The sequence below is a fragment of the Anolis carolinensis genome, chromosome 5, assembly GCF_035594765.1.
Source record: "Anolis carolinensis isolate JA03-04 chromosome 5, rAnoCar3.1.pri, whole genome shotgun sequence".
NCBI lineage: Eukaryota > Metazoa > Chordata > Lepidosauria > Squamata > Dactyloidae > Anolis > Anolis carolinensis.
The window spans coordinates 99071044-99096203 of NC_085845.1; the positions used below are offsets into that span (position 1 = coordinate 99071044).

The window sequence follows — 25160 nt, forward strand, 5'->3', positions numbered from 1 at the left end:
AAGTTCAGCATGCAAGTGTGGAGTGAACACTGTATCAGCCTCAATTCACAGTCACTTCTATGAAATTCTGAGAAAAATATCATGTTTGTGTGAACATGTTCTTTTAACTGCTTTCTATGCTGCATTCTGTATTTTCTTAATTGAAGTCTAAATAGAAAGACTTAATTTGAGATCTCATTTTAAAAAAAATAATATGGTGGGTTAATCTGTCTCTGTAAATTGCACCCATCTCTTGTCTCTTAACTAAAACCAGGTTTCCCTGGAGGCCTAATGGTGTTGCTCTTTTTTTCTGGCTCATCTCACAGCACCATCCAGATCACATCAAATATCTTTGTACCTTCACTTCTGAGTTATTTTCCTTATTCAATATCTCTTTGCACCACAATATTATTCCCATCTTTGTCTTGCTATGGCCCATAGATTTCCCAGGAGCAGCTGTATTTTCCTCCCTTTTCCTCCTGACTCTGCAATTGCAATATTTCTTCTGCATGCATGTTCTCTTCTTTTTCTTCACTGAACTTAGGCACAATTTGTTGTGCAATTCATGGGGTCTCACATATAAATGTGTCACTAAGCATGGTGACAGAAGGCTAGAAAACTGATGCTACTTCCAATAAGTACTTTTAAATCAGTATTTGGCAACTGCAGAAAGTCAGGGACCAGTCTTCTCCTTCTGAGACCATCCAAATCCACTGCTAGATTTTAAATAATATTTATCAAACATTGGATAATGCATATGACTTTTCACCGTATTTAAAACATGAGCGGCCTCTCTTGGAAGCTTTTTTAACCTTGTGTCACCATGTGAGCCACTGTCTTGTTTTTTGTTTACTGCTGCTTGCTCTGCTTCTTCTCCTATCCCTCCTACTCCCTCCCTTACCTCATCCCTCTTACAATAAACCTTTTGCGAGCTTCTTGTGCACTGTTCATTTTCCTGTCTTTCCTACTCCCTCCCACACCTCAGTTCACATCATCATAATGAACCATTCTTTTTAAGTCCCTGAAGAATAATTTGACAGCAGAGTTTCTCTATATTTTGCCCTATATCTTGGCTTCCATAAAAACTAGAGATTTTTTTTTAAAATGAAATCTTGGGATCTGATAGCATGCCTAGATTCCGGATAAAACCCATCTATTCAGGTGATATTGCAACCCTAACTACGTATGGTTTCAGGATATCACTTTTTCCATCCCTGCTTTAAATCCAGGGAATGGGTGAATAGTACAGATGGAATGGTAGAAGCCATTTTAAGGATTAGCCCCTCAAATGAAGGCAAGGACCATAAACTGAGCATTTTGAATTTACCAATGAGTATGAGAATCCACATACAGAGAAGGTCTTAGTTTGGGACTTTCTGTAGTATTGGGTTGATCTAATTGTAATGATATTGTTGCTGGAATCTGATATATTTGCATGGTGATGTGTAAGGTCAGGTTATGTGTGTTGTTGTTCCACTTGAAATGCATGTTTTTCCCTCAGCAATTCGATTTGGTCGGATGCCAAGATCAGAGAAGGCAAAGTTGAAGGCTGAAGTTCTAATTGGTGAACACTGTAGAGAAAATTCTGAAGTTGCAGATCTTAAATCACTTGCCAAAAGAATTTATGAAGCGTATTTGAAAAACTTTAATATGAACAAAGTCAAAGCTAGACTCATACTTGCGGGGAAAACCAGTAATAATCCAGTAAGTATCATAGACTGACTGAAATGTTTTAAAACGTGAACTAAGCATATGTGACCTTATAATAATGAGAATAATTGATTAATTTAGTAATCCCATATAATCAGATATTTTAATCAAGCAACCACCATGATTATGTTTTTAATATTTTTATTAAGGAGGTATCTTCTATTCTCTTTTTAAGGAGTTATCTTCTACTCTTCAATAAATTAACAGGGTATCCTACAAAATAGTAATAATAAAACATATTTAAGTACAATAACATTTACACTATACAATACAGTGGTATAAATTCACACTTAATAATAATGTGACCTGGATAATTTAAAACTTGATCAGTGAAGACATAATATTTGTGATCACATAATGTGAAAAGCTTTCCCGGGGACTGAAACTTGGTAAAGCATGGTGTTCTAGTTATCTGACCCACAGCTTATGATTTGGCTTGTTTGACATTGCTTTAAAAAAAAAAAGATGACACTGCTTTCAAAGAATGAAGTACATGTTGTGTTATTAATTAAATTGTGAAATTGTTTAAACCAGTGATTCCCAAAGTGGGCACTACCGCTCCCTGGTGGGCGCTGCAGCGATCCAGGGGGGCGGTGATGGCCACAGGTGCATTTGGGGGCGATGAATAACTGTATTACCTTTCTATTCTGAGTTCAAAAAATAGTTTCATAATTTCAAACTTCAATGTTTCTAATTTACACCTTTCTTTACTATATTTTACAAAAAAGGTAGAAACATTAATACATATATCTTTCTGTTTAATTGCTATTAAAATTAAAAAAAATAATTTCCAGGGAGTGCTGAGTAATATTTTTTCTGGAAAGGGGGCGGTAGGCCAAATAAGTTTGGGAACCACTGGTTTAAACTCCCAGAAGCCCTAGCCAGCTTATCCAATGGCCAGGAATTCTGGGAGGTGATGTCCAAACCACCTGGAGAGCCACAAATTTGACACCTATAGAATCATAGAATGTTAAATATTTTTGAAGTAATTATGCGAAAAATGTCCATCTTATAAAGTAGTAAAACTGACTTGAATTCAAATACTGTAGAAGTTTTCAAGGTGGGGTTTGATATATTATATGGATATTGTTAGAATAATTACTTACTATTGTCTTTTTGTAGCCATTTGTTATACATGATATGGATACCTTGTGTATGGCAGAGAAGACACTGGTGGCCAAACTGGTAGCCAATGGGATACAGAACAAAGAGGCTGAAGTTCGAATCTTCCACTGCTGCCAGTGCACCTCAGTCGAGGCTGTAACAGAACTTACAGAATTTGCCAAATCTATCCCTGGCTTCTCCAGCCTAGACTTAAATGACCAAGTGACTCTACTCAAATATGGGGTATATGAAGCAATTTTTGCCATGCTGGCCTCTGTGATGAACAAAGATGGCATGTTAGTAGCCTATGGAAATGGTTTTATAACTCGAGAATTCCTTAAAAGTTTAAGGAAGCCATTTTGTGATATCATGGAACCGAAGTTTGATTTTGCAATGAAATTCAACGCATTGGAGCTAGATGATAGTGACATCTCTCTTTTTGTGGCTGCTACAATTTGTTGTGGAGGTAAGACCTAAGAAATAACGATCTATTGTCTTAAACAACAGTCTATTTTTGGCTTATGGCTTTCTTCTGATAAAGTGTTTTGAATGTTTGTCTCCCACAATTTTTCAGAACTACCCAAAGTATTTAATTGTCACCAAATAATAACTTAATGTAAACAAAGATGGCATAAGAACAAATAGGAATTTGGGGAAGTTTCAAACAAAAGCTAGAAAAAAATAGAATATTTCTGATAGTTTTCTACACATTTTCTAATAATTTATTTCTATCTTTCATAATCATAGCATGCATTTTATCTATTTTTCTACTTATAATACTTCCCCATGGTTTTTGTTGGAGTTGGTTTAGAATGGAAAAAAATCACAAAAAGAATAACAGTAATAATAAGTGAAAGTGAAAGCTGTTGACAAAAAATATTAAAAGCTGCTGCACATTTGTCCTGATCTCAGGTTCCTTCTGAGTTTTTATTTAAACTGTATAGCATTGTTAAAACTTCACCATATCAGCTCTTCCAATATAATATGGGAGAATAAATATTTCTGTGAAAGTAAATTATGGAACATTTGCTTTGAAGTAATAATAACATATAATAACACTTTATTTATATTCTGCCCTTCTCCCCGTGGGACTCTCCGTGGATTACAGTATAAACAGATGCAGGCAAACATTCAATGCCTTGTTATAATACAATGAGACACACATATACAGACAAAGGTAAAGGCTTCTCCTTTCATTTCCGGCTTTGGAGGTGGTGCTCATCTCTGGCTCGGGGGGACAGAGGTGCTCTTCTCCATTTCCAAGCCAAGGAGCCTACGTTGTCACCGCCTCGTTGTGTAACCGGCATCACTGCTAGGAGCGTCTTTATGCCTTTCCTGCCGAAGCGGTACCTGTTTGTCTACTCACATTTGCATGTTTTCAAACTGCTAGGTTGCCAGGAGCTAGGGCTAATAGCAGAAGCTCGCTCTGTCCCTCAGATTCAAACTGCCAACCTTCAGGCCAGCAGTTCAGCAGCACAAGGGTTTAACCCATTGCACCTCCACAATATTGCAATTGAGAAATTGTGTAGAATTATGATTTCACAACTTGACTGAATACCTTGAAATGAATTAAAATGTTAAGAGAGCAGTCATGTAATGACTACTTTAAACAGCAGTGACAACTACAAAAGAAGTTCAGTCAGATACCATTATAAGTGAAAATTATTTCACAGAATTCAATACCTGTTAATTGTTCTGGGAGCCTGGCTCATGCTCACAATCATTTAAACCAGTGGTTCTCAACCTGTGGGTCCCCAGATGTTTTGGCCTTCAACTCCCAGAAATCCTAACAGCTGGTAAACTGGCTGGGATTTCTGGGAGTTGTAGGCCAAAACACCTGGGGACCCATAGGTTGAGAACCACTGATTTAAACTAATAAAACAAGTACAGGTAGTTAAAACAAGGGTTTTCCTTAAGCTCTTAAGCACTGATAAATTCATGCCACGTAGTAACTGTTATCGATTACATAATATCTATTATTGTTTTTGAGAACAGATCGTCCTGGCCTTGTGAACATAAGACACATTGAGAAGATGCAGGAGAGCATTGTGCATGTACTAAAACTTCATTTGCAAAACAACCATCCTGATGACATCTTCCTCTTTCCAAAACTTCTACAAAAAATGGCAGACCTCCGACAGCTCGTCACAGAGCATGCTCAGCTTGTTCAGATCATCAAAAAGACTGAATCTGATGCACACTTGCATCCTTTATTACAGGAAATTTATAGAGATATGTATTAAGGTTTTTCTAGATTTGTATGATATGTAAAGAAAATAGCAATACTAATAGATGGGAGCTAATTACTTTGCACAATTTTCCCTGCTGCACTAATCTTAAAGCACCAGTGAAGCTGAAGTGTACGTAATTGGACTATCACATTTCTCTTGTCAGGGTATATTTTTAAATACTTTTTAAAAGTACATATAAATATGATAATAGACTGTGATTGACTTGAACTTTGGGCAGCAATGGGAATTTAATCATGCCACATATGAATTTTCTAAAAATATGGCTTCTGATGTTTCTCCATTTTAAAACTTGCCGTCTTTCTTTCCTTCCTTCCTTCCTTCCTTTCTTTCTCTTTCCTTCCTTCCTTCCTTCCCTCCTTCCCTCCCTCTGTCTTTCTTTCTGTCTTTCTTTCTGTCTTTCTTTCTTTCTGTTCCTGCTATGAAACTAGTAGGTTGGGCCAGGATACAAGGAAAAATGTATCCTTTATTCTTGTTTCTCTACAAGTATCCTTGAGCCACGTGGTGTATATAGCATGCAGCAACAACATTACTACCTTTCTTAGAAACATGCAGATTTGGTATTAAATTGGTGTTCACAAAAATAATGTGTCTTCCTGGTGATGCTAAAATCTTAAGTATTATACTATGTAACAAAATTTGAAAAAATGTTGTGTTCCTGGTTTGAAAGTGTTACTTCCTGTTTAACTGTATGGTACTTACTTTGAAAGTAGTTGTTATACTCCAGAAACTGGCAGCCACAAACTATATTGAATTGGTTGAGAATCAGCAAAATGAGATACAGCAAAATATATGGCAGGACGTCCCACAAGCGTCTGTTTTTATAACAGAACCAATTAGGAAATGACATTTATAACCCAGGAACAAAAATTGTGTTACATAGTACTATTATTTGGGAGGAAGTTAACAGAACTCAGAGGCCTTGTGTAAGATGAGTTTCATATGACAGATACTGTTCAAGATCTTAAGAGTTTTGGTTGACCAGTAGAAACTGATTTTTTTTGAAAGAGTAAATGTTTCCTTTGCATGACATACAATATAGAGCTTATTTTTAAAATTGGCATTCCATACAAGATATAGGGATCCATGCAAGATATATATATATCTTATATATATATATATAATCTAAACATTTGTGGCCATGCCTAACTAATTTGTTGTATCCTGGCTCTTCCTCTTTGCATTCCTAAAATACAGTAAATCTGGCTGTATGAATGTTTCATTTTAATCCATTATGTTGTGATAAATCAAATCGGACATAGTAACAATGTTTTATCACAGTAATTCGGTGAATATTGCTTCTATACAGTTTGCACATAGGTGAGGAACAGAAGCTGGCGTGGTCGATATCTTTCCAATACAGTAAATAGCTTTGCTTTATGGTAACAGCAATGATACTTGAATGTTGGGATTGTTGTTAAAATTGAGCAGCAGTCCAATTTTTCTGTTACTGTCAGTTAGCAAATTGGATCTCCAGCATTGATGCAAGTTATCACAAAAGGCCATTATATATTGGAAAGCAAAGCTGCTTCAGAACCTGGAGCTGTGTTTCTTGCAGAGAATCTTAAGCACTAACTGCTAGTTGCCATTATTTTCTGACAGGTCAAAAACTCTCTTGTTGCATTAATGTGGTTCACACAAACTTCATAGAGGTTTATTGTGAAAACTGTTGACTCAAGATGCTCAAAAGACCATTTCTGTGCAGAAAAGGAGAGAAGAAATTTTGTTTCATATATTTCACACTACATTGCTTTTAAAGATTGATATACAATATGACCTTCCCATATGTGGGACCAGTATCCAAGGTTTCATTTATCAATATCCAACAAAATATACCCTTCTAGGCATTTTCTAGGTCCACCAGTGTGACTATGTTATTCTTAGGACAGAAGCCTTTCGTTTCAATAGGGTTTACTATTAACACTATGTAACAAAATTTCAAAAGATATTCTGTTCCTGGTATGAAAGTGTTATTTCCTGTATAATTGTGAAGTATTGACTTTGGAAATAATTGTTCTACTCCAGAAATTTCATTTTTGTGGCTGCCACAAACTATGTTGAATTAGTTGAGACTCAAGTTTATTTATTGAAAACCTAGATCAAAATGTGCTGCAGAATGTTCCGCAAAAACAAAGTTTTTGCAGTTTAATAAACTCCCCCCCCCATATTTTTATGATATAACCAAATGGAAAATAACATTTAAAACCCAGGAACAAAAATGGTATTACAATGTGTTATTTACAAAGTGTAGTTGTGCAAAACTGTATCAGTCAGTGCCTATTTCCCATGGATACAGGGGTCATATTGTATTAATATTGTTTTAACTGACCACTTGCTTTAATATTACTTGCATTTCACTGTGTGCTCTTACCTACAGTGGCCTTGTTTATAATCTATTCTAATATAGTCTAAAGTAATATGTACACCTTGTAGATTTCAGCCAAGTTAAGCTCTTCACAATTTCAAGTAAGAATAAGAAGTACAGAATGGAGTGAGGAGAGCTTGCAGAAACTTCAGGTACATGTTAATTGATTTCAGTAGAAGCACTGTCTAAAAGGTACTTGCACTATTAATCAGAATACTCAGGACTGGGGCAATAATTCAGTAATTGGGGGGAAAGTTTGTTTCTCAAAAGATGAAATCAGCTACCTCAACCAATTATAAAAAATTTAAACTGTAAATTGTTCCAGAAATCTATTATTTAACTATTGAAAGGCTTGGGATGGCAAGCCGAAGTGAACGAGAAACAGCTGTCGCTCTGATGTTAGTTATGCAAGTTGAAATAAATGTATTTACTGAGTAGCTTTAAAAGTATCCTTTTGTGTTTGCACCTTTTCATCCATGTTACTTAGTCGCTCCTTTGTAAACCTATGATTCTCTGTACCTTATAGCTTTATGGCTGATTATTGTTTCGTAATGTAACGGGGTCAAAGAGAGGGCCCCTGAATTGCTAGGACACTTTTGGATAGGGTGCAGGCCTGTGTATCCTTCTAAGCAATTATGGCTCGCCTCCCAAACATTTTGCTTATTGACAAAGCACATCTGGAAGACAAAAGTATTTAGATGTTTTCTATGGCTGTTTATCCTCATCTTTTTTTTACCTGAGAGTACAGTTGTATCTGTAAGTGGTTATAACCCTGATTGTATCCAGGTTTATTGAAATCTACTTCTACATCCTACAAATATATCTTAGCTGACAATATAGTAATTTTCAACTATGTTCCCACAAATGTCTTATGCCATAAGAGATTCCACAGAGGTGAAGGTAGTATTTGTGGCAACAGTCTGTACTCAACTTCTTGCCTAGAATAAAGGTTAGGTTAATATACACATACTGTATTTTTAAAAACACTACACAGAACCATGTGCAAGAAATTGATGCTATAGTACCCCAGATAGCCAGGGAAACAGTAGGATTATGCTAGGGTGAAGCCTGCTTATAACACACAGTCTTGCTAGCAGAGTAGCTGGCAGTGGGGGTGGGCCACATTATTATTTGCCCCTAAGACAAATAACAATCTTGTTCACCATGAAGTTTTTCTTCAGTCTCAAATATGTATATTGTAGAGAGGAGCCCCGGTGGTGAAGTGTGTTAAAGCACTGAGCTGCTGAACTTGCAGACCAAAAGGTCGCAGGTTCAAATCCCAGGAGCAGAGTGAGCGCCCGCTGTTGCTCCAGCTTCTGCCAACCTAGCAGTTCGAAAACATGCCAATGTGAGTAGATCAATAGGTACCGCTCCAGCGGGAAGGTAACGGTGCTCCATGCAGTCATGCCGGTCACATGACCTTGGAGGTGTCTACGGACAAAGCCGGCTCTTTGGCTTAGAAATGGAGATGAGCACCAACCCCCAGAGTCAGACATGACTGGATTTAACATCAGGGGAAACCTTTACTGTTACCTAGAGAGGGGGAACATTAAAATCATTTGAACCTAGAACTTTTCTATCAATTGTAACTTTGCCTACCCCCTTTTTTGAGGTGCCTATACTCTCTCTCTGAATATTAAACACTTACTGCAATACTAGATATATGGGGACAGAAGGAATATCTAATGGGGGAGGGGAGAGATTCATACTACGAGTGAAATAGCTGTATTCCTGGCTCTTACTCTTCCACTGATTTACAGGAAGTAAAAATAGTACTGAGTTGTAACTAAGTGGCCAGTGTTTGAAAAGCATTTTAAAAACACACACACTTTTCCCTTTCTGTTGTGCTATGATTTCCTGTGTGAAAGTTCAGTGGTGTTTTTCATGTTAATTTTTAAGTGGTCATTGAGTGTGCTTTGGGTGGGGGTGCAAATCAGTAGACATTTCAATGGGATTTCCTTTCATTTGGCAAAGTGGCTGCAAAAATGTAAACCTTTTTCCTCTACAGAAAAAAATCCTATTTTCTTCATTTTCCTTGCCAGAGAGGCCAAAACCTTGCTTTCTGCCCCTCTCCCTGCCTTTTCTAGGCTCATTCTGGAGTCTTTCTTGCTACGGCACTATAATGCCATGGTGTGTTGACACCCCTATTCTCATCCTCACCCTCTGTTTTGGAAATATAAGAGGAAAAGCTAAAAAGCCTTATAATTTTTGAAGCATTTATTTCACGTCTGCCTCATTATTGCTATTTCTTCCTTCAGACATAACTAATCACTGGCATGGGGATAGGTCAGACAGCTAGATCAGTAGCTGCTGCCTTTCCTCTGCCACCAAATAAATGTGCCTGAAAAGCCTGATTAGGAAGTCTCCTCCAAGGCAAATGGGCCTTTTTAAAAATGAGACATATATATTGGGAGGGGAAGGAGTGTCTGTGTATGTTTGTAAACCTAGGGGAAGGGCTGGGATAATGTCTTGGACAAGATGCTCTGTATGATATTTGCACAAATTAACACTGTAATCCCAGAAAGGTTCCCAAGGTGCACAAGGAAAGAAAGAAATCCCAATTCAATAGCTTTTTAAGAAACAACACCTTTGAAGCAGAGGAGTATTGTACAATAAAGCCCTTAATCTGAAAAACTAGTACTGTACTGTCAACTGTATTAGAAGATTGCTTTCTAATGGATTTTCTTTTCAGTCTGCTGGATGTCATCTAGCATTTTTTAAATATATACTGGATCAAAATTGAAAGCAGCAGAGAATTAGGCTAAAAGGAAAGAGACAATTAGAACAGCTTTCACTGGCAACTGTTTTGTGTAACTATAGTTCAAATACTCTGCATAATATGATAGAGGATTTAATTGACATTTTAAAGCCATATATCCTTAACAACTATTGTTAAAATGCCAAGGTGGATCAGGTAACCCAGAGTCCCTTTTAATCCAGTCACATGTTAGTTTGAAAACTGTTGCTGGCTCATGGCTGCCAGGTATTGTGTAGTTACTATGAATGCTATTAACATGTTAAATCTCAAGACTAAAAAAAAAACTTGAAATGTTTCTGGCATGCATTCTGCAGTTTATGTATCAATCCATATCCAAAAAAGATACTTAGAACACACATTCAATGCCTAGTGAAATAGAATGGGTACTTGTATTTGTTTTTAGTTGGTCCCTTTTGCAAAGTTATCATGACTCCTCTTCTTCCCCTTAGTGACAGGTATAGGCTGGTTTGCATTTAAATATATTTCTATTAGGGCACCAGCCACATGACCTTGGAGGTGTCTACGGACAACGCAGGCTCTTCAGCTTAGAAATGGAGATGAGCACCAACCCCCAGAGTCAGACATGACTAGACTTAATGTCAGGGGAAACCTTTACCTTTTATTAGGGCACCTTACTTTAGGACTTTATTTTATATTTCCCAAGAGCTGTTCCTCAGTATTGGAAGAGAAAAAACTCATGTTCGTGCTTCAGAAAACAGTGACAGACATCATCATCAGTGTATATAGTGTCATCACTGGAAACCGGTGCAGCTGTTGACAAATTATGTACTTTGAGCTGCAGAGTCATAAATGTCATAAATAAGACTATGGCTGTGATTATAGTTTTATTTCAGATATCCCAGTTTTCACACACTAAAGGCTACAGGCATGAGATAGGTAATAAGTCATGTTATTTGACATGTATGTCTCGAAGGGATTAATTTAGCAGAATAATAACCACAGACACTTCATGCAGGTGTTATTTCCCCCTTGTATTTTTGTTGTTTATTGGTTCAGTTGCATCCTACTTTTCATGACCTCATGGACCAGCCCACACCAGAGCTCCTTGCAAAGGGGAAATGACACCTGCATGAAGTGCCTTTGGTTATTATGCCCATACCTTAGTATTACTGCAAAGAACTTTTCCACTTCCATATATTTCATCAGCTTTTTAAGAACTGTACTGCAAACATGTGGAAATGTTGCAGCTAATAAAAACAAAAAGGTATTAAAGAAAAGGGGAATGCATATTCTGACAGCATTCATAGGAAGAATATTTAATAAATATACCATTCATAGTAGTGGAAGAAAGGATTCTGGCTTTAGTTAGCCACATGAACAATTCCTCAAATCTTGGTAACCAGACACAATACTCTGAAACGTTATTTCTAAAATTGTGAATCCAGACCATTCTAGTTTTCCAGTCCCTGGGAACTGTCCCAGGGACAGCTGTGTAATTAAAAAAACTATCCCAAATACCTTTTTGGTTTTAAGTTCTCCTGACTTCCGCTTTCTTGCCACTGGCTTTTTGGAGTGATCTGCAGATTCATGTTCATGTTACCAAAAAAGAAAGACATAACCACACCAAGAAATATAAGATTATTGTAATCACTAAGAGGTGTACTTTTATATACAGGCGGTCTCTGAGTTACAAACATCTGACTCATAGATAGAATGAGAATGAGACAGCTGGGAGTCAAAGAAATCTACTCCAAGAAGGGAAATTCATTCCTGAAAGAGTTATCATGGGGAAAGGGGGTCTCCACTGAAGCTTTATCACCAACTGTTGTTTCCACAAGCCATATTTTTCAAAATCCAATTATCACCGGGACAGAAAGTGAGGTGAAATCTTCTGAACAGGCACAGAAAGCAAAGCAAACACCACAAGGATATTAACACTTTCTTATGCTATCCAAATCTTGTGTGTTTGTGTGTAGTTACACTTTAAAAATGTACCCGTTTCAACTTACAAATTCAAGAAGAACTTACAGAACCTATCTTGTTCATAACTTGGGGACTGCCTGTTTCTGTATTTCTGTATTATAACATGTATTTCATTTACATTTTAGTTGTCCTGCTTAAACTGGATTTTGGTATACATTCTGATGTATTATGTACATGGTAACTAACAGAAAATCTGTTTTATTCTTAGCAACATTAGTTGAGCAGACCTCTGTCATGTTCTGCTCACACCTCCGGGAAGTAAAAATGAAAGCCAACTCTTTTTATACAATCTGAATCTACATTCCCTGTATTTATAAGAGATAGAGCTTCCTGCTTGGACAGGGGATGATGGTGAAGGAAGATTCAGTATCCTACTATGTAGCTTTACACAGGAGGAGCCAATTTGTCTTCAGTGTAGAAACACTTAACTCAGGTTAAATGCTGTAGTGCAGTAGCCATATGAAGTTAATATTCAAATGTAAAGAGGTAATTTGATTTAAGGAAAGATGAGATTTTAAAGAAAAACTAACAGCTTATCTTTTCTTCTTGTTGCTTGCAAAGGAAAACTGAGAATATCAACAAATGAATCCATTCTATCCATGCCAGAATAAAAATGCCAGTTGACTATATTTTTTCTAAATTTTGGTTTGATGTTTGTTTTTCTGGTTCAGAAAGTAAAGGAGTGAACACTATAAATGTATTGAATGAATATGCTGGGATTTTGTCACAATCTATGTGTGCTTTATATTTTTGTAAGACTGACGATTGTATGTAAAAAGACAATTTCACCAATTGTTGCCTTAATAGTTTAAAATAAACTCTTTCTAAAAATTTAGAGTTTTAATGAGTATACGAAGCCTCTCTCTTGTGTAACAAGAGAAAATTATATGATTTTTTAAAAAAAAATGCTATTCTAATTTCTCTCTTTAGCTTAATAAACTAACAGGCTGAATCCAGAAAAGGGGATGCAAGTACTAATAACCTTTCATACATTTTAAAAAACCTTCCAAAACATAGCCAACAAAGCGTTTATTTTGTAGCTTGCCTCTTTGTGTGAAAATTTTGTTAAAAATATAGCTGTATAACTGCAAATACCACAGCAAAATGTTTCCCTTTATTTCATTGCTAGGTGCTACTACTGGCCAGATCCTATTCTGATTGCAACAAAAGTCATTCTATTTAATTGGCTCCTCAAACTGCACCCAAGGATAAATTTCAATCTTGGATGCATCCAGAATAGGTTTTTTTTGCACAGAAAAACCCAACAGACAGCAGAGGCTCTTGTTTTCTATGCTCACAGTTGTGTTTTCATCTCACTATTGCTCTACCAGAACAAGGTCAAAGCAACAGCAACATTTTACTGCAGGAAGCCTTTCTCCAGTGTACAGTATAACCTTTTTATCTGTGGGGGATATGTTTCCACAAAACCATGGGTAATAGTGAACCTACTGGAATGAAGGATTTCTGGCACTTTTGGAGTCTATTTTGCAGCAGCGTCCACTCAAAATATTGCTGATGATGCTGCATCCAGAATTATGCTAGTTGTGCTCAGAAACCTTTCCCATCTCTGACTTTTCAGCATTACCAGTATTTTAATTGCATAGTTGTGATTTTACTTGTTCAAACAAAAAAATGAGCCCAAGAGCGTGCTTGAGCATACTAGCATTTAGAATGTACATTTCCCTTAATGCACGTTTTCTCTATCTATCTGCTGGCAAGTATCCATTATTTGGTACTTCAGTCAACCCAGGGTTTGGCCAAGGCAGGGGTTCTCATACTTTTTCAGCCACGGAGCCCTTTTTGAAGCAAAAGTTTCTTGTGGAGCTGTTTATATATTATATATAATATCAGGCATGGGCAAACTTTTTAACCAACATAATGTCAGTGGACGACCCCATGGCCATTTAGTCCAAACCCCTTCTGCCATGCAGGAAAAACACAAACCATCCCCTGAGTGGAGAGAGGGAAATAGGGTTTTTGAAGCAAGGAAGGCGAGGGGGAAAGGATCTGAGTGGCAAGGAAAAAAGGCTTTTGGGGGCAAGGAAGGGGGAGGGGGAGTAGGAAAGAGAGAGGGGAATGCTTGGAGGGAGGAGGAGGGAACCACGGAGCCCCTCAGTATGCTTCATGGAGCCCCAAGGGCTCTGCGGAGCACACTTTGAGAAACACTGGGCCAAGGTAAAGAACAGGACGGGCAGCTCCCCACCTCCACTTCCTCTTGTACCATTCATATATAAAATCAATCTGTCTGGAAACTGAATAACTCTAGCATTGGTGAAAAGGTCTCCTGCTCTACTGGAGGACAATCAGCAAGACTAGCAACAGTGTGGCTGTCAATCGTGCTCCCCTGAAACAATCTGAGCTATAATGAATTAGGCAGAGCCTCAAAATCTATTCTTAACCTTCCAGCAAGGAGCACAGGACAGTATGTAAGTTCACTTATTTATTTTACCACTCTTATTTTTTTCTTTTTTTAAAAAATCAATCACACACTTCTGAAACATGAATCACAAATAACCTATATATTTTTTGACTTGCCGGAATCTCTTTTTTTTGAAGACGGGGAATGAGTTTTCTTTTTCAAATCTTGCTTTATTTCCGAAGGAAACTCCTGTATGTGTAAGTTAACACAGGGGAGGCAGAATCTCTTGGAATAGAAAAGGCTACAGTCCTGAAAAAAGAAAAACATAAAAATAAATTAATACCAAGTTGGGTTCAGATTTTGTCAGACTAAGAACAAAATCAGCAAAACTTCATTGTTCATTACTCATGCCCGTTCATTTCAATAGGACTATTCTAGAATATGGTTCACTCATTGTCACTATTCAATAATGGTTTTATTTTATCACTTAAATCCAACCTGCTTTCAATGGCTAGAATCTTGTTATTTAGACCCACTAGTACTGACCTACTGAATCAATTGTTGGACAATTGTTGAATTGTCACATGAGTAAATAAATTCTACTGTACTCAGAAAGAACAATTGAGTTTAGGTGAATATGTGTTAGTCATAAGTAAATTTACTTCACATGCAATTGAAAGCAATTGAATGTCTTATTAATTTTGCCAGATTATAGACAAGATGTAATTGTCCAAGCTCAAGTAATCACAGATACTACATCAAACATCTCCTGGACCATTTAAAATAGTCAAGTATCTTCTATAATCTCATGGCAAGAAAGAATTGGGGTTGAGAGAGGAGACAGAAGCTTGGGGCTTTCCCTTTTGAATTGACAAAAAGACAACATGCCATGAACTGTGTTTTCCTCCTCTCATGCCACCAATGGAATAAACTCTGTATAGGGAGCCTGGTTGTATCATTCCTGTATGTTACAAACTATTGAAGTTTACAAGAAACTATCAACCTATTTAGATACTACCATTCTTTCTGTCTCCCAGAGTTGCCCAACTCTGGAAAAGAGAAAGTTTGTTGGCCTGTTTTGCTTCCATCACTTTAGTAGTTAAGGTAAACAGAGGAGTAGAAAATTCAGTCACTTCTAACTAAGTAACAACTACTGTGGCTGTCTTGGATTGCCTGTATCAGTCTATAGTTCAGATTATATGAATTGTTCAAAGAGCTCCTGAGGTCTGATAATGTTCATTCTCTCCAACATTTCACAGATGAAAAGATGTAATATGGGGCTGAACACTATCAGAGTATGATTAAGATGGCAAAAGCTGTTAGTAAGAATGGACACACAAGCCAGGAGAAGCATGAGCAGTTCACTTTTACCTGAGCCTGTTGGGAAAAGCAATATCCCACTCCTTCCCTTTCTCTTTTGGAAGGAAGGCAGCGAATCTGAGACATTTTAGAAGTGCAGTAGTTGAACACTGGGATGGCACAGCATGAATGAGGGGCATTTGTGCCTGATTTTGGACAATTGGAGATTTACCCATACAATAACTTTTCCAAGCTCTGATCAAGAATCCATTTAACAAAGCAGAAGAACTAGACACACTGTCCTTACAGTTATGAAACACACTGCCAAGAGACAGAAGGAAACATGCTAAGCTTTATGGCTTTTTAAAACAGAGTGTTGTAAATATGTAGGGTAAAGGTCTATGACAGTTGAATGCAACCTTGATATCCTAACACTGGCTACCTTTGAGTAACATGATCCTGTACACAAACACCACAAGAGAGTGGCTACCTTCCTTGCCTGCTTAGTTTACCCAGCAGTGGATGACACTCGGCCATAGTTTAGAAGCAGGAGTGAAACAGCCCTTCCTCAGGTTCTTTGGGAATCTTTTTCTGCCCTCACCCACCACATACTCCAACAATTTATGCAAGGCTTTGATAACCCATCTTACACTTGCTCCACTGCCAAGGGCTAATAAAGAGAACAGACTTTATTCCTGGCACAAGTCAAAACTGGTTGTCATTTCATTTCCACAGAACAAACCAAGCATCAGCATCATTTCACAAAATGGGTGGGGAAAATGTGCTATGAATCAGGTTTCTGACAACACCCCTGCATGGAATACCCAGCGTGTGGGAGTGATGAGGAAAGAGCCTCAGTTGCACAACTTGGGAAAAGTACTCCTCTTCCATAGCCCTTTGAGCAGGGGCCATTTGTAATGACACAATGGTTGGCAGCTTTAGCCGTTTCAAATAACATCTAAAGAAATGAAGAAACACCCATACAACTACAAGATCTACACAAGACAAGCAGACTAGCCCAGGTACACTTTGAAACCATACTCCAAGATTTACCTGAGTATTTTGCAATGTTTTGTACAAATGAAATTCACTTGGGGAATTCTGCACTGGTTCTGTTCATGCAGAAACCTCTGTGCATGTCAAAAACCAGCAGCTAGAACATGTTTGCACCAGCTGCTGCTTTGCTGAGCCAGTCATGGAAACTGAACTAGATCAAATTTTAGGAATTTATTATATACGTGTATTGGAATAATTTTGGTGGTGGTCATCCCTATTCCTGGAGAAAATCTGAGGAACAACAGCAAAGGAGAGTGACATTACAGATTACCAGTAAATCATCTGCAAACTGTAGCCACTGTTACTGAAGTGGTGAAAGACCAATATGCATTTGCAGTGTAGATATGCATTTAGATTAACAGGTACATGAACAGGAATGAAAGGAATGAAATGTCTGTTTTGTGTACAAGCTAATTTTGCTATAAGAATTGCCAGTTAGAATTCAAATCAGCACGTGCTAGAAAAATTATCACCATGTTCTGTGCAGAGAATATCTCCTGGATATATCTAGTATGCTGAGCTGTATTATTATGAGCTCTCAAGAAGTGTACACACTGTTTCAGAGAAGCTGGTCCAGCCCAGATGAACAGTTGACCTGGAAACATTCCTCCGGCACAGCTTCCTATACTGTGGGTTTCAGCCCAAAATTGAGTCCCCTTAAGTCAAGCATGGGCAAACCTTGGCATTCCAGGTGTTTTGGACTTCAACTCCCATCATTCCGATAGGCTGTTAGGCTGAAGTCCAAAATATCTGGAGGACTGAAGCTTGCCCATGTTGGCCTTAAATCAAAGTTGGAATCCCTCAAAATTGGGCAAAAAGTTTTCTGAATGTCTCTTAGTGGCTGATTTAGACATTTACACTAATCTCTCATGAAGTGTTTACAGATGACTCTGCAGAAGATGTTTCAGCTGTACTTCATAAAAAGGAAAATCAGCTTGTTCAACAAGTCTAGATTTGTCATCAAAATGTTTGATTTGTATGCCTATTTTATATACCCGGGTCACTTAAAAATTTCTTGGGCCAAAGGAATCCCGAGTGAGTAAATTTAAGAAGTCATTTTCCACTATGTCTATCAGATGAAACGTGGGGCTGTCTGATTACTGAGCTGTGCTGCAGAGTTTTGAAAGATTCAGGTCTTAGATCCCAAGAGACCCTATATTTTATTATAATTTTGGACTGCTTGTGAACTGCAAAGAGGGCAAGGATATAGATCTTGAAAGCAGTCTGTGCTTGTGTCAGGAGAATGGCCACTAGTTTAATCTGACAGGTCTCAAGTGTTGAAACTCAACCACAACCTGCATAAGTTTATAGTCCTCATCAAGGATTTAGGCAGATGAGTCAGCTGGTAGGGAAAGACCTTCCCCTATTGGCCTCTCTGTCTGCGTGTCACTCTATTCTCTCCTCCTATTGGTCTACCATAATGATAGTTTTCAGGGATGCCTCTTTTTATGAGCACCATTGAGTCCTTCATTTTGTTCTTCTCCCATGCGTGTGGACAGAAAAGATGTCTCTCCAGTTCGATAGATAGTTAGGCCCCACTTTACTTTCCTATCTAGAAATAGAGTTCTTTGAATAAAGTCTTCTATAACTTTTAAAGCTTGATTCTGCTCTTGAATTGCTAAAGCTCACTCACTCTACTCCTGACACAAGAAGCTTCTGATCTGCTGAACTGCTGCTGCCGCTGTTGTTGCTCCTTTATTTAAGAAATGCTTTTTCCTTTTTTGAAATTATCCCAACAGCAAGTGGGTGGCCATATTTTAAAAATATGTCACAGAATGCGGAGAATGAAAGGCAGAGGTAATATAAGGGTGGACAAAAAGGGGACTCTCTCACCCACCTTGATGTTCTGTCACTAAGTCATGCCTATGACACTGCCAACAGAGATATAAATGCATCACTTGATACTCACTGTGCCAGTGCACACACACTTGTGACACAAACTACACTGAGATCCAAGAATGAGGAATTTGTCCTTGTCAGAGGTGAATGGATCTGTCATGACATAGCATTCTTCCAGGAGGCTGAAAGAAACAGGAGAACAGTTCCATGCGTTAAAGATGTAGCATCTGCAAGATGCAGCTCCCATTGCTAAGTAATTCCTTCCTATAACTAATCTGAAAGCTCAGGTCAGCAACCAATATTTGATAAGGATTTACCATGCTATAAGGAGCAAATGGCAGAAGGGCTACAGCGAGGATGGTGAAAGGTGTTTGTTGTTGGGAGAAAAATGAAACCAACCCCCTTCACCCCATGGGCTCTTTTGCAAACCCCCTCTCCAGATCAAAGTAAAGCTCTTGAACCTTCCCTCCCAACCCATGTTTACCTAAATAATGTAAGTCAAGAAGACCTGGGCAAATGGAAGTGGCCAAGTTGCCAAACAGGAGACACAATCTGCCAGATCTCCTTTGATGCTTGCAGAAAGCACTGTGAACCCAACCGACAATGGATCTCAACCAAACTTTGCACACAGACCCAACATAACCAATTTTAAATTTGGAGGTGTTTGGGGAAAATAGACCCACGATACTGGGAGTTATAGTTCACTCACATCTATATGCATTTTCTAATGAACGCATTCATCAAAGACAAAAGCAAACAATATAAATGGCACTACAAAAGGCCTAACCCAGATATTGCCAGGTTCTTAAGCTAATAACAAACTAAAAGCAGGAAACCTGTAAAAACAGCACCCAAATAAAACAGATCAACAAGGTTTATAACAGAAAGAATGGGAAGTCTGATCTGTCCAGATGAAGTAGTGGCAATCTACATACATGATGCCTACATCTGTCTCTGCCAGGATATGATCTTGCTTCCTTTCACTTACCCTCACTTCTCTGAAGTTTCCTTTTTTTACTCGCCCTTCACAGGGGCAGGACATTATACTGTGCCTCCAATCTTATGGGATCGGATAAGCCAAGGAGGTCTCATACTACGATGCAATAGAATTACCGGCTATCAGAGGAGACGTATCACATACAAAACTTAAAACTAGGCTAAAACGTCTGCACATGTGTAGTTTTTACCCTGGGATATTAGAACTGTACTCAACCACATATTAATACCTTCAGTGAAGCAACTTAAATAATGATTTAAATTGTATGAGCAGAGTGAGAAATAATAGCTTCAATGCACACACCATTTCACCAGAATTTATCATCTTGCATGGCTTCTTTGCCCCCACAGCTGCTGTTTGGTGACTTCTCCAGAATTAACCTGAGGTTACCAAAGTACAATACTTGCCTTCCCAAAAAGGCCCAGAGTAACTTGCTCCCTGCCGTTCAGCCTTGCTTTGGCAGACACCAGATGCTGAATGATCTCAGTGACTGAAATAGATTATCTCACCCTGAAATCAGGGACTCTTGGGCACAGCTGAGAAACAGTTAAGGGTCACTGTGAAGTAAGAGCAAGGCTACATTCAGCTGCCAACAGATTGTGAATTTTCCCCATAAGGATTTAAATAAGGCTCTCAAGAAAAGGGCCTCCAAGAGCAGTTAGCAGTAAATCATACCTCATTTGCAAGTTGTTTCTGCACCTGTATGGTTAGAACTACACTACAGGCAGTCCCCAAGTTACAAACACCCAACTTACAAATGATTCATAGTTATGAATAGTAGTTCAATATGCAGTAATGTCATGTTGTAATTATTGTATTTACAAATTTAGCACCAAAATATCATGATATATTGAAAACACTGACTACAAAAATGGCTTGGATAATCCAGAAGCTTGGATAAGCGAAGCTTGGATAAGTGGGACTCTACTGTATTATGTATTATATTACTATAATTCTTTTTATATTTTTGAGTGTATACCTCAACATACAGTGTATGACATAGTGCTACAGAAGGATTTTTGTCATTTTCAAAACTAACATTTCACAAGTATTTGGGCCTTAATAATAATAATAATAATAATAATAATAATAATAATAATAATACTTTAGTTATACCCCGCCACCATCTCCCCGTGGGGACTCGGGGCGGCTCACAACGTTACAAAAGTAACAGAACAAATACATTAAACAATATATACAGTTTAAAACACAAGAACATGATAAAACAGAAGTTAAAACAAAGGTTTATATAACAGTAATAATATCAAACAACCACCAATGCAAATCCGTCAACTTCAAAGTTGGGGGGGGGGGGGACTATAGCAGCAATATAAGATAAAATCGTTAGATTAAAATACCCCGATGAAAGGAGCCTAATAATAGTCAGAATAGAATTATAATGAGGCTGGTCATCCAATAACTGTCTCTCCAAAGGCCAGCCCAAACATCCAGGTTTTCAATTGTTTCTTAAAGGATGGTAGGGAGGGTCTTCCACTGAAGAATGGGTGATAAAGTTTAACTTTCCTTCTCTGGTGCAAGGCACAGTCTTCAGAAGAGACAGGAGGTATAGTAGTACAGTAGAGTCTCACTTATCCAACATAAACGGGCCGGCAGAATGTTGGATAAGTGAATATGTTGGATAATAAGGAGGAATTAAGGAAAAGCCTATTAAGCATCAAATTAAATTATGATTTTACAAATTAAGCACCCAAACATCATATTATACAACACATTTGACAGAAAAAGTAGTTCAATACGCAGTAATGCAATGTAGTAATTACTGTATTTACGAATTTAGCACCAAAATATCACGATATATTGAAAACATCGACTACAAAAATGCGTTGGATAATCCAGAACGTTGGATAAGCGAGTGTTGGATAAGTGAGACTCTACTGTACTATTTTTCCCTCTGTGATGTAGTTGGGTGTCGGCAGCTGCAGACAAGAGGCAAATAGGACTGGCCCATGTGATTCCCACCTACAAGGGATCATTCTATTCCTTCACACAGAGAAACTGTTTTTACAGCAAAATATCATGCAGACAGTAAGCAGTACTATACTTACACAATTGATTAGGTACTTACACAGCTGAGTAGGCATTTGGAGGTTTCTGTCCAAAGTAGCTGTATGGGGCAGTTAATCCACACAGTTCACATTCAAAAGTTCCTTGATGCTGAATCTTTCTCTTGGACTCCATCTGGGAACCCACAGCTACAAAATCAAACTGGTTTCAAACATAATGGGAATATGGGAGTAGAGACACTCAGCTATTCCAGTACTGGTTCACGTTGGTCCACATGAACTACCCTGAAACCAAATGTTAAATCCGTATGAAGATAAGCACATGGGTATGGGGAGAGAGGAATCAATTCTGGTTCTGCTCAAAATGACTGATTTTGTAAGACATCAAAGTAACTTTTAGAGGGCCATGTGCAGCACACGGCAGAATGAGATCAGTTCTTGTTTCTTCTGTTTTTCATGTTATTACACAGGTCTGCATAGTGCTTATTTATGTTACATTTTATTCTCCCTGGCAGCTCTTTATCAGTTAATTGGTCTGCATATTAAGGCAATAGTAAATTTGCACTGCACAAACAAGCCTAAACTAAAGCTTTAGTTTATGTCAGAGACACACCTTTTTAATCTTACCAACCTAAATTCATACCAGTACTTGCAAGATTTATACCCTGCAGGGTGTTCTCCCATTATTATTTAATTATTATGAGAAGCCACTTACAAGATATAAGCAGAATGTTTCCAAAAAGTACCAAATCCAAAGAAATTGAAAAATGAGTTATACGTACACTTTTGGCTAGGAGTAGAGTATTATGTACAGATCAAAATTTATCAAATCACTTTGGTACAGGGCTTGGAAAATTGTATTTTATAGCAAAAGTCAGTATCAGTATTTTTTCCTCAATTCCTGTAAGATTTGTTTAGATGGAAACAAACTCTACATATTCAGTAATGCTTTCTGGATCAGGCTGCCCACTCCTTCCCAATCGCCACAAAGGCTTAAATGATAGATCTGTTTATTGATTAGTCCACTGATCAAATCAACATTAAAGGACAAAAACAAAAATACAGACAAATAGACACTAATCACTATGCTAAAAATCCTGTAATAGTTAGCTAAAATAAATTAAAACATGATAAAACTTGATTAAATAATAAATTTGGTAAAATGAGATTGAAAGCAGGGGGAATAGAGTAACAAGTGTTAGTCAGAATTAGTCAGAGAATTTAGATAAGCTTAAATGAGACAATCTGCCCAGCAATGATGAAGTTATTTTCAAATCAGAGAATATGTAAAATATGGCTTTGCATAAGGTTTGAATTGATATGCCATGGTTTGGAGATGATAAAAGTAGTTTTTTTAAAAAAAAGAAAAGAAAAGAAAAGAAAACTACAACTTTCATATCTCACTGCTTATAAAATATAAGTACATTTTTTTCTCCCTGAGGTTATGGCCAAGATAATCCATCTTTCTAATTTTGATCAGTAACTGATTTTTTATTTTAAAAAATCTCAAGAAGGCATATTTTCAAATCTACACTCAATTTACGGATCAGCCAATTTAAACAAAAATGTACTTTGCAGGCAAGACAGAATTTTTAATATTTAAATTAGACAAAATGGAGAGATGAAATAATCTTTTCTACAAAGAATAAAGCACCCAAGAGGACATTGATCAGATAAACACAATCCACGTCTGATTGAGAAGCAGCACAGGAATTCATGCCACAACAGTGTCCTGTGGCTGTTTACCAATATATGTCCCTATGCACCTTGAAAAGTGACTTGCTGTTTAGACTTATCTATCACTGGCAACCAGCAGGCACCAAAAAGCAGTGTTCACCAATAAATCTATCTCTTATTAACCTCAGAAGTACAGGATGAATGTGATAATTTGAACACCGCTGCCTTCTAGAGGACAAATTCAAAAGTGCTTCATGCTCTTTCCAAACTCATCCCATTCCTAAGAGGGAGGGAAAATAGGGAATAAATCAATAGATGGAAAAAAGAGAGAGGGAACATGGCAACTAGCATTCCAATGGTGATTCAAATACTGACAATGAATTAATCAATCAAGAAATGTTGATTCCATAACCTATTTCCTGAAGTCTGGATAAAAAAGCTGGCACAGTTCAAATAAGCATGGAAGGGAAGACCTATTTATGCTTATCCCTATTTTAGTACTTGTCCCTTTTTTAGGAGGCCGGCATCTAGAACAGCATCTAGCTTCAAACATATCATCACTATAAGGTTAGGGGAAAGTGCTTGTTGGAAGAAGGAATCTAGTGGTAACTTGGTGTTTAATATATTGTTGATTGTTGGTGTTTACTTCATGAACATTTAAGCACTCCTTCATATGCACTGATTAAATCCACCAGTGTATCTGAAGAAATGGAATATCTCTGTGTTTTTTATTTTGTTTTGGGTTGTTGTTGTTGTTTTACTATGTTCAGAGCAAGAGGAACAACAGGGGCAATGGCAGGACTACTGCGTGGTGAAAATGGTGCAAAGTCACATGGGACAAATAGACAGCCAAACTGTTTAATACTTTCTTTGCCATAGATGTCAGGAGAGAATGGTTCTGGAACATGGCCATACAGCCCAGAAAACTCACAGCAACTCAGTGATTCTGGCCATGAAAGCCTTCAACAACACATTAAATAAACTGTTAAAAACAAACACAAAGACCTGAAACCATAATCCAGGAGCCATTCCAATCATATTACAATCACTTCATTACTCTCCAAACGCCTGGTTCCATAACCAAGTTTTAACTTTCTTTCTAAAGGACAGGAGAGAGGGAGTCAATCTAATTTCACTGGGAAGGGAGTTCCACAGCTGAAGGGCGACCACTGAGAAGGCCCTGTCTCTCATGCCCACCAATTGCACCTGCAAAGGAGGTGGGACAGAGAGCAGGGCCTCCCCAAAAGATGTTAACATCCAGGTTGGTTCATAGGGGGGGATACATTTGGACAGGTAAACTGAGCTAAAATCGTTTTGGGCTTTATAGGCTAAAGCCAGCCCTTTGAATTGTGCTTGATAGCAAATTGGCAGCCAGTGGAGCTGACGCAGTAGGAGGGTTGTATGCTCCCTGTACAGTGCTCCGGTGAGCAAACAAGCTGCCATCCGTTGGACTACTTGAAGCATCTGAACAGTCTTCAAAGGTAGCCCCATGTAGAGTGTGTTACTGTAGTCTATTTGATATCAGAGATAACAGATTATTCAATATAACAATTGAAACCAATGCCTTGCATAATTACATACTACAAGAGAAGATTCTACTCGAAATGGTTTTTGGCTCTTCTCTGAAACGTAATGGTTTTCTTTAAAAGCTGTGATCTCCAATAGCGGTTTTCCAAACTTTCTGTTCTTTCTGAGGTCCCTTCCACCGGGTCATATAGTGTCTCACTTACCCAACATTCACTTATCCAATGTTCTGGATTATCCAACGCATTTTGTAGTCAATGTTTTCAATATATCGTG

At 37.8% G+C, this 25160-nt stretch overlaps 2 protein-coding genes across 6 annotated transcripts in view; one reads left to right on the forward strand and one right to left on the reverse strand.

Annotated features, from left to right (window-relative positions):
• ppara (peroxisome proliferator activated receptor alpha) overlaps nucleotides 1-5391 on the forward strand; it is a 44513-nt gene extending 39122 nt beyond the window's left edge. For both annotated transcript variants that reach the window (XM_062983597.1, XM_062983598.1), the window contains 3 exons: nucleotides 1481-1683; nucleotides 2812-3259; nucleotides 4789-5391. In XM_062983597.1, coding sequence (XP_062839667.1) covers nucleotides 1481-1683; nucleotides 2812-3259; nucleotides 4789-5036 — 899 coding nt within the window. In that variant the 3' untranslated portion in view covers nucleotides 5037-5391. The remainder of the gene's footprint in view (nucleotides 1-1480; nucleotides 1684-2811; nucleotides 3260-4788) is intronic.
• Nucleotides 1-25160, reverse strand: part of cdpf1 (cysteine rich DPF motif domain containing 1) — a 48783-nt gene that overhangs the window by 22895 nt on the left and 728 nt on the right. For 2 of the 4 annotated variants that reach the window (XM_008111378.3, XM_062983601.1), the window contains exons 2-5: nucleotides 21746-21968; nucleotides 18733-18844; nucleotides 14645-14777; nucleotides 11645-11703 (exon numbers count right to left, since the gene is read on the reverse strand). In XM_008111378.3, the coding sequence (XP_008109585.2) occupies nucleotides 11645-11703; nucleotides 14645-14777; nucleotides 18733-18844; nucleotides 21746-21858 (417 nt within the window). In that variant the 5' untranslated portion in view covers nucleotides 21859-21968. Of the gene's footprint in view, nucleotides 1-1813; nucleotides 1903-6169; nucleotides 6740-11644; nucleotides 11704-14644; nucleotides 14778-18732; nucleotides 18845-21745; nucleotides 21969-25160 lie in introns of those variants that run through there. The other 2 variants (XM_003221403.4, XM_008111377.3) reach the window with 2 other exon arrangements.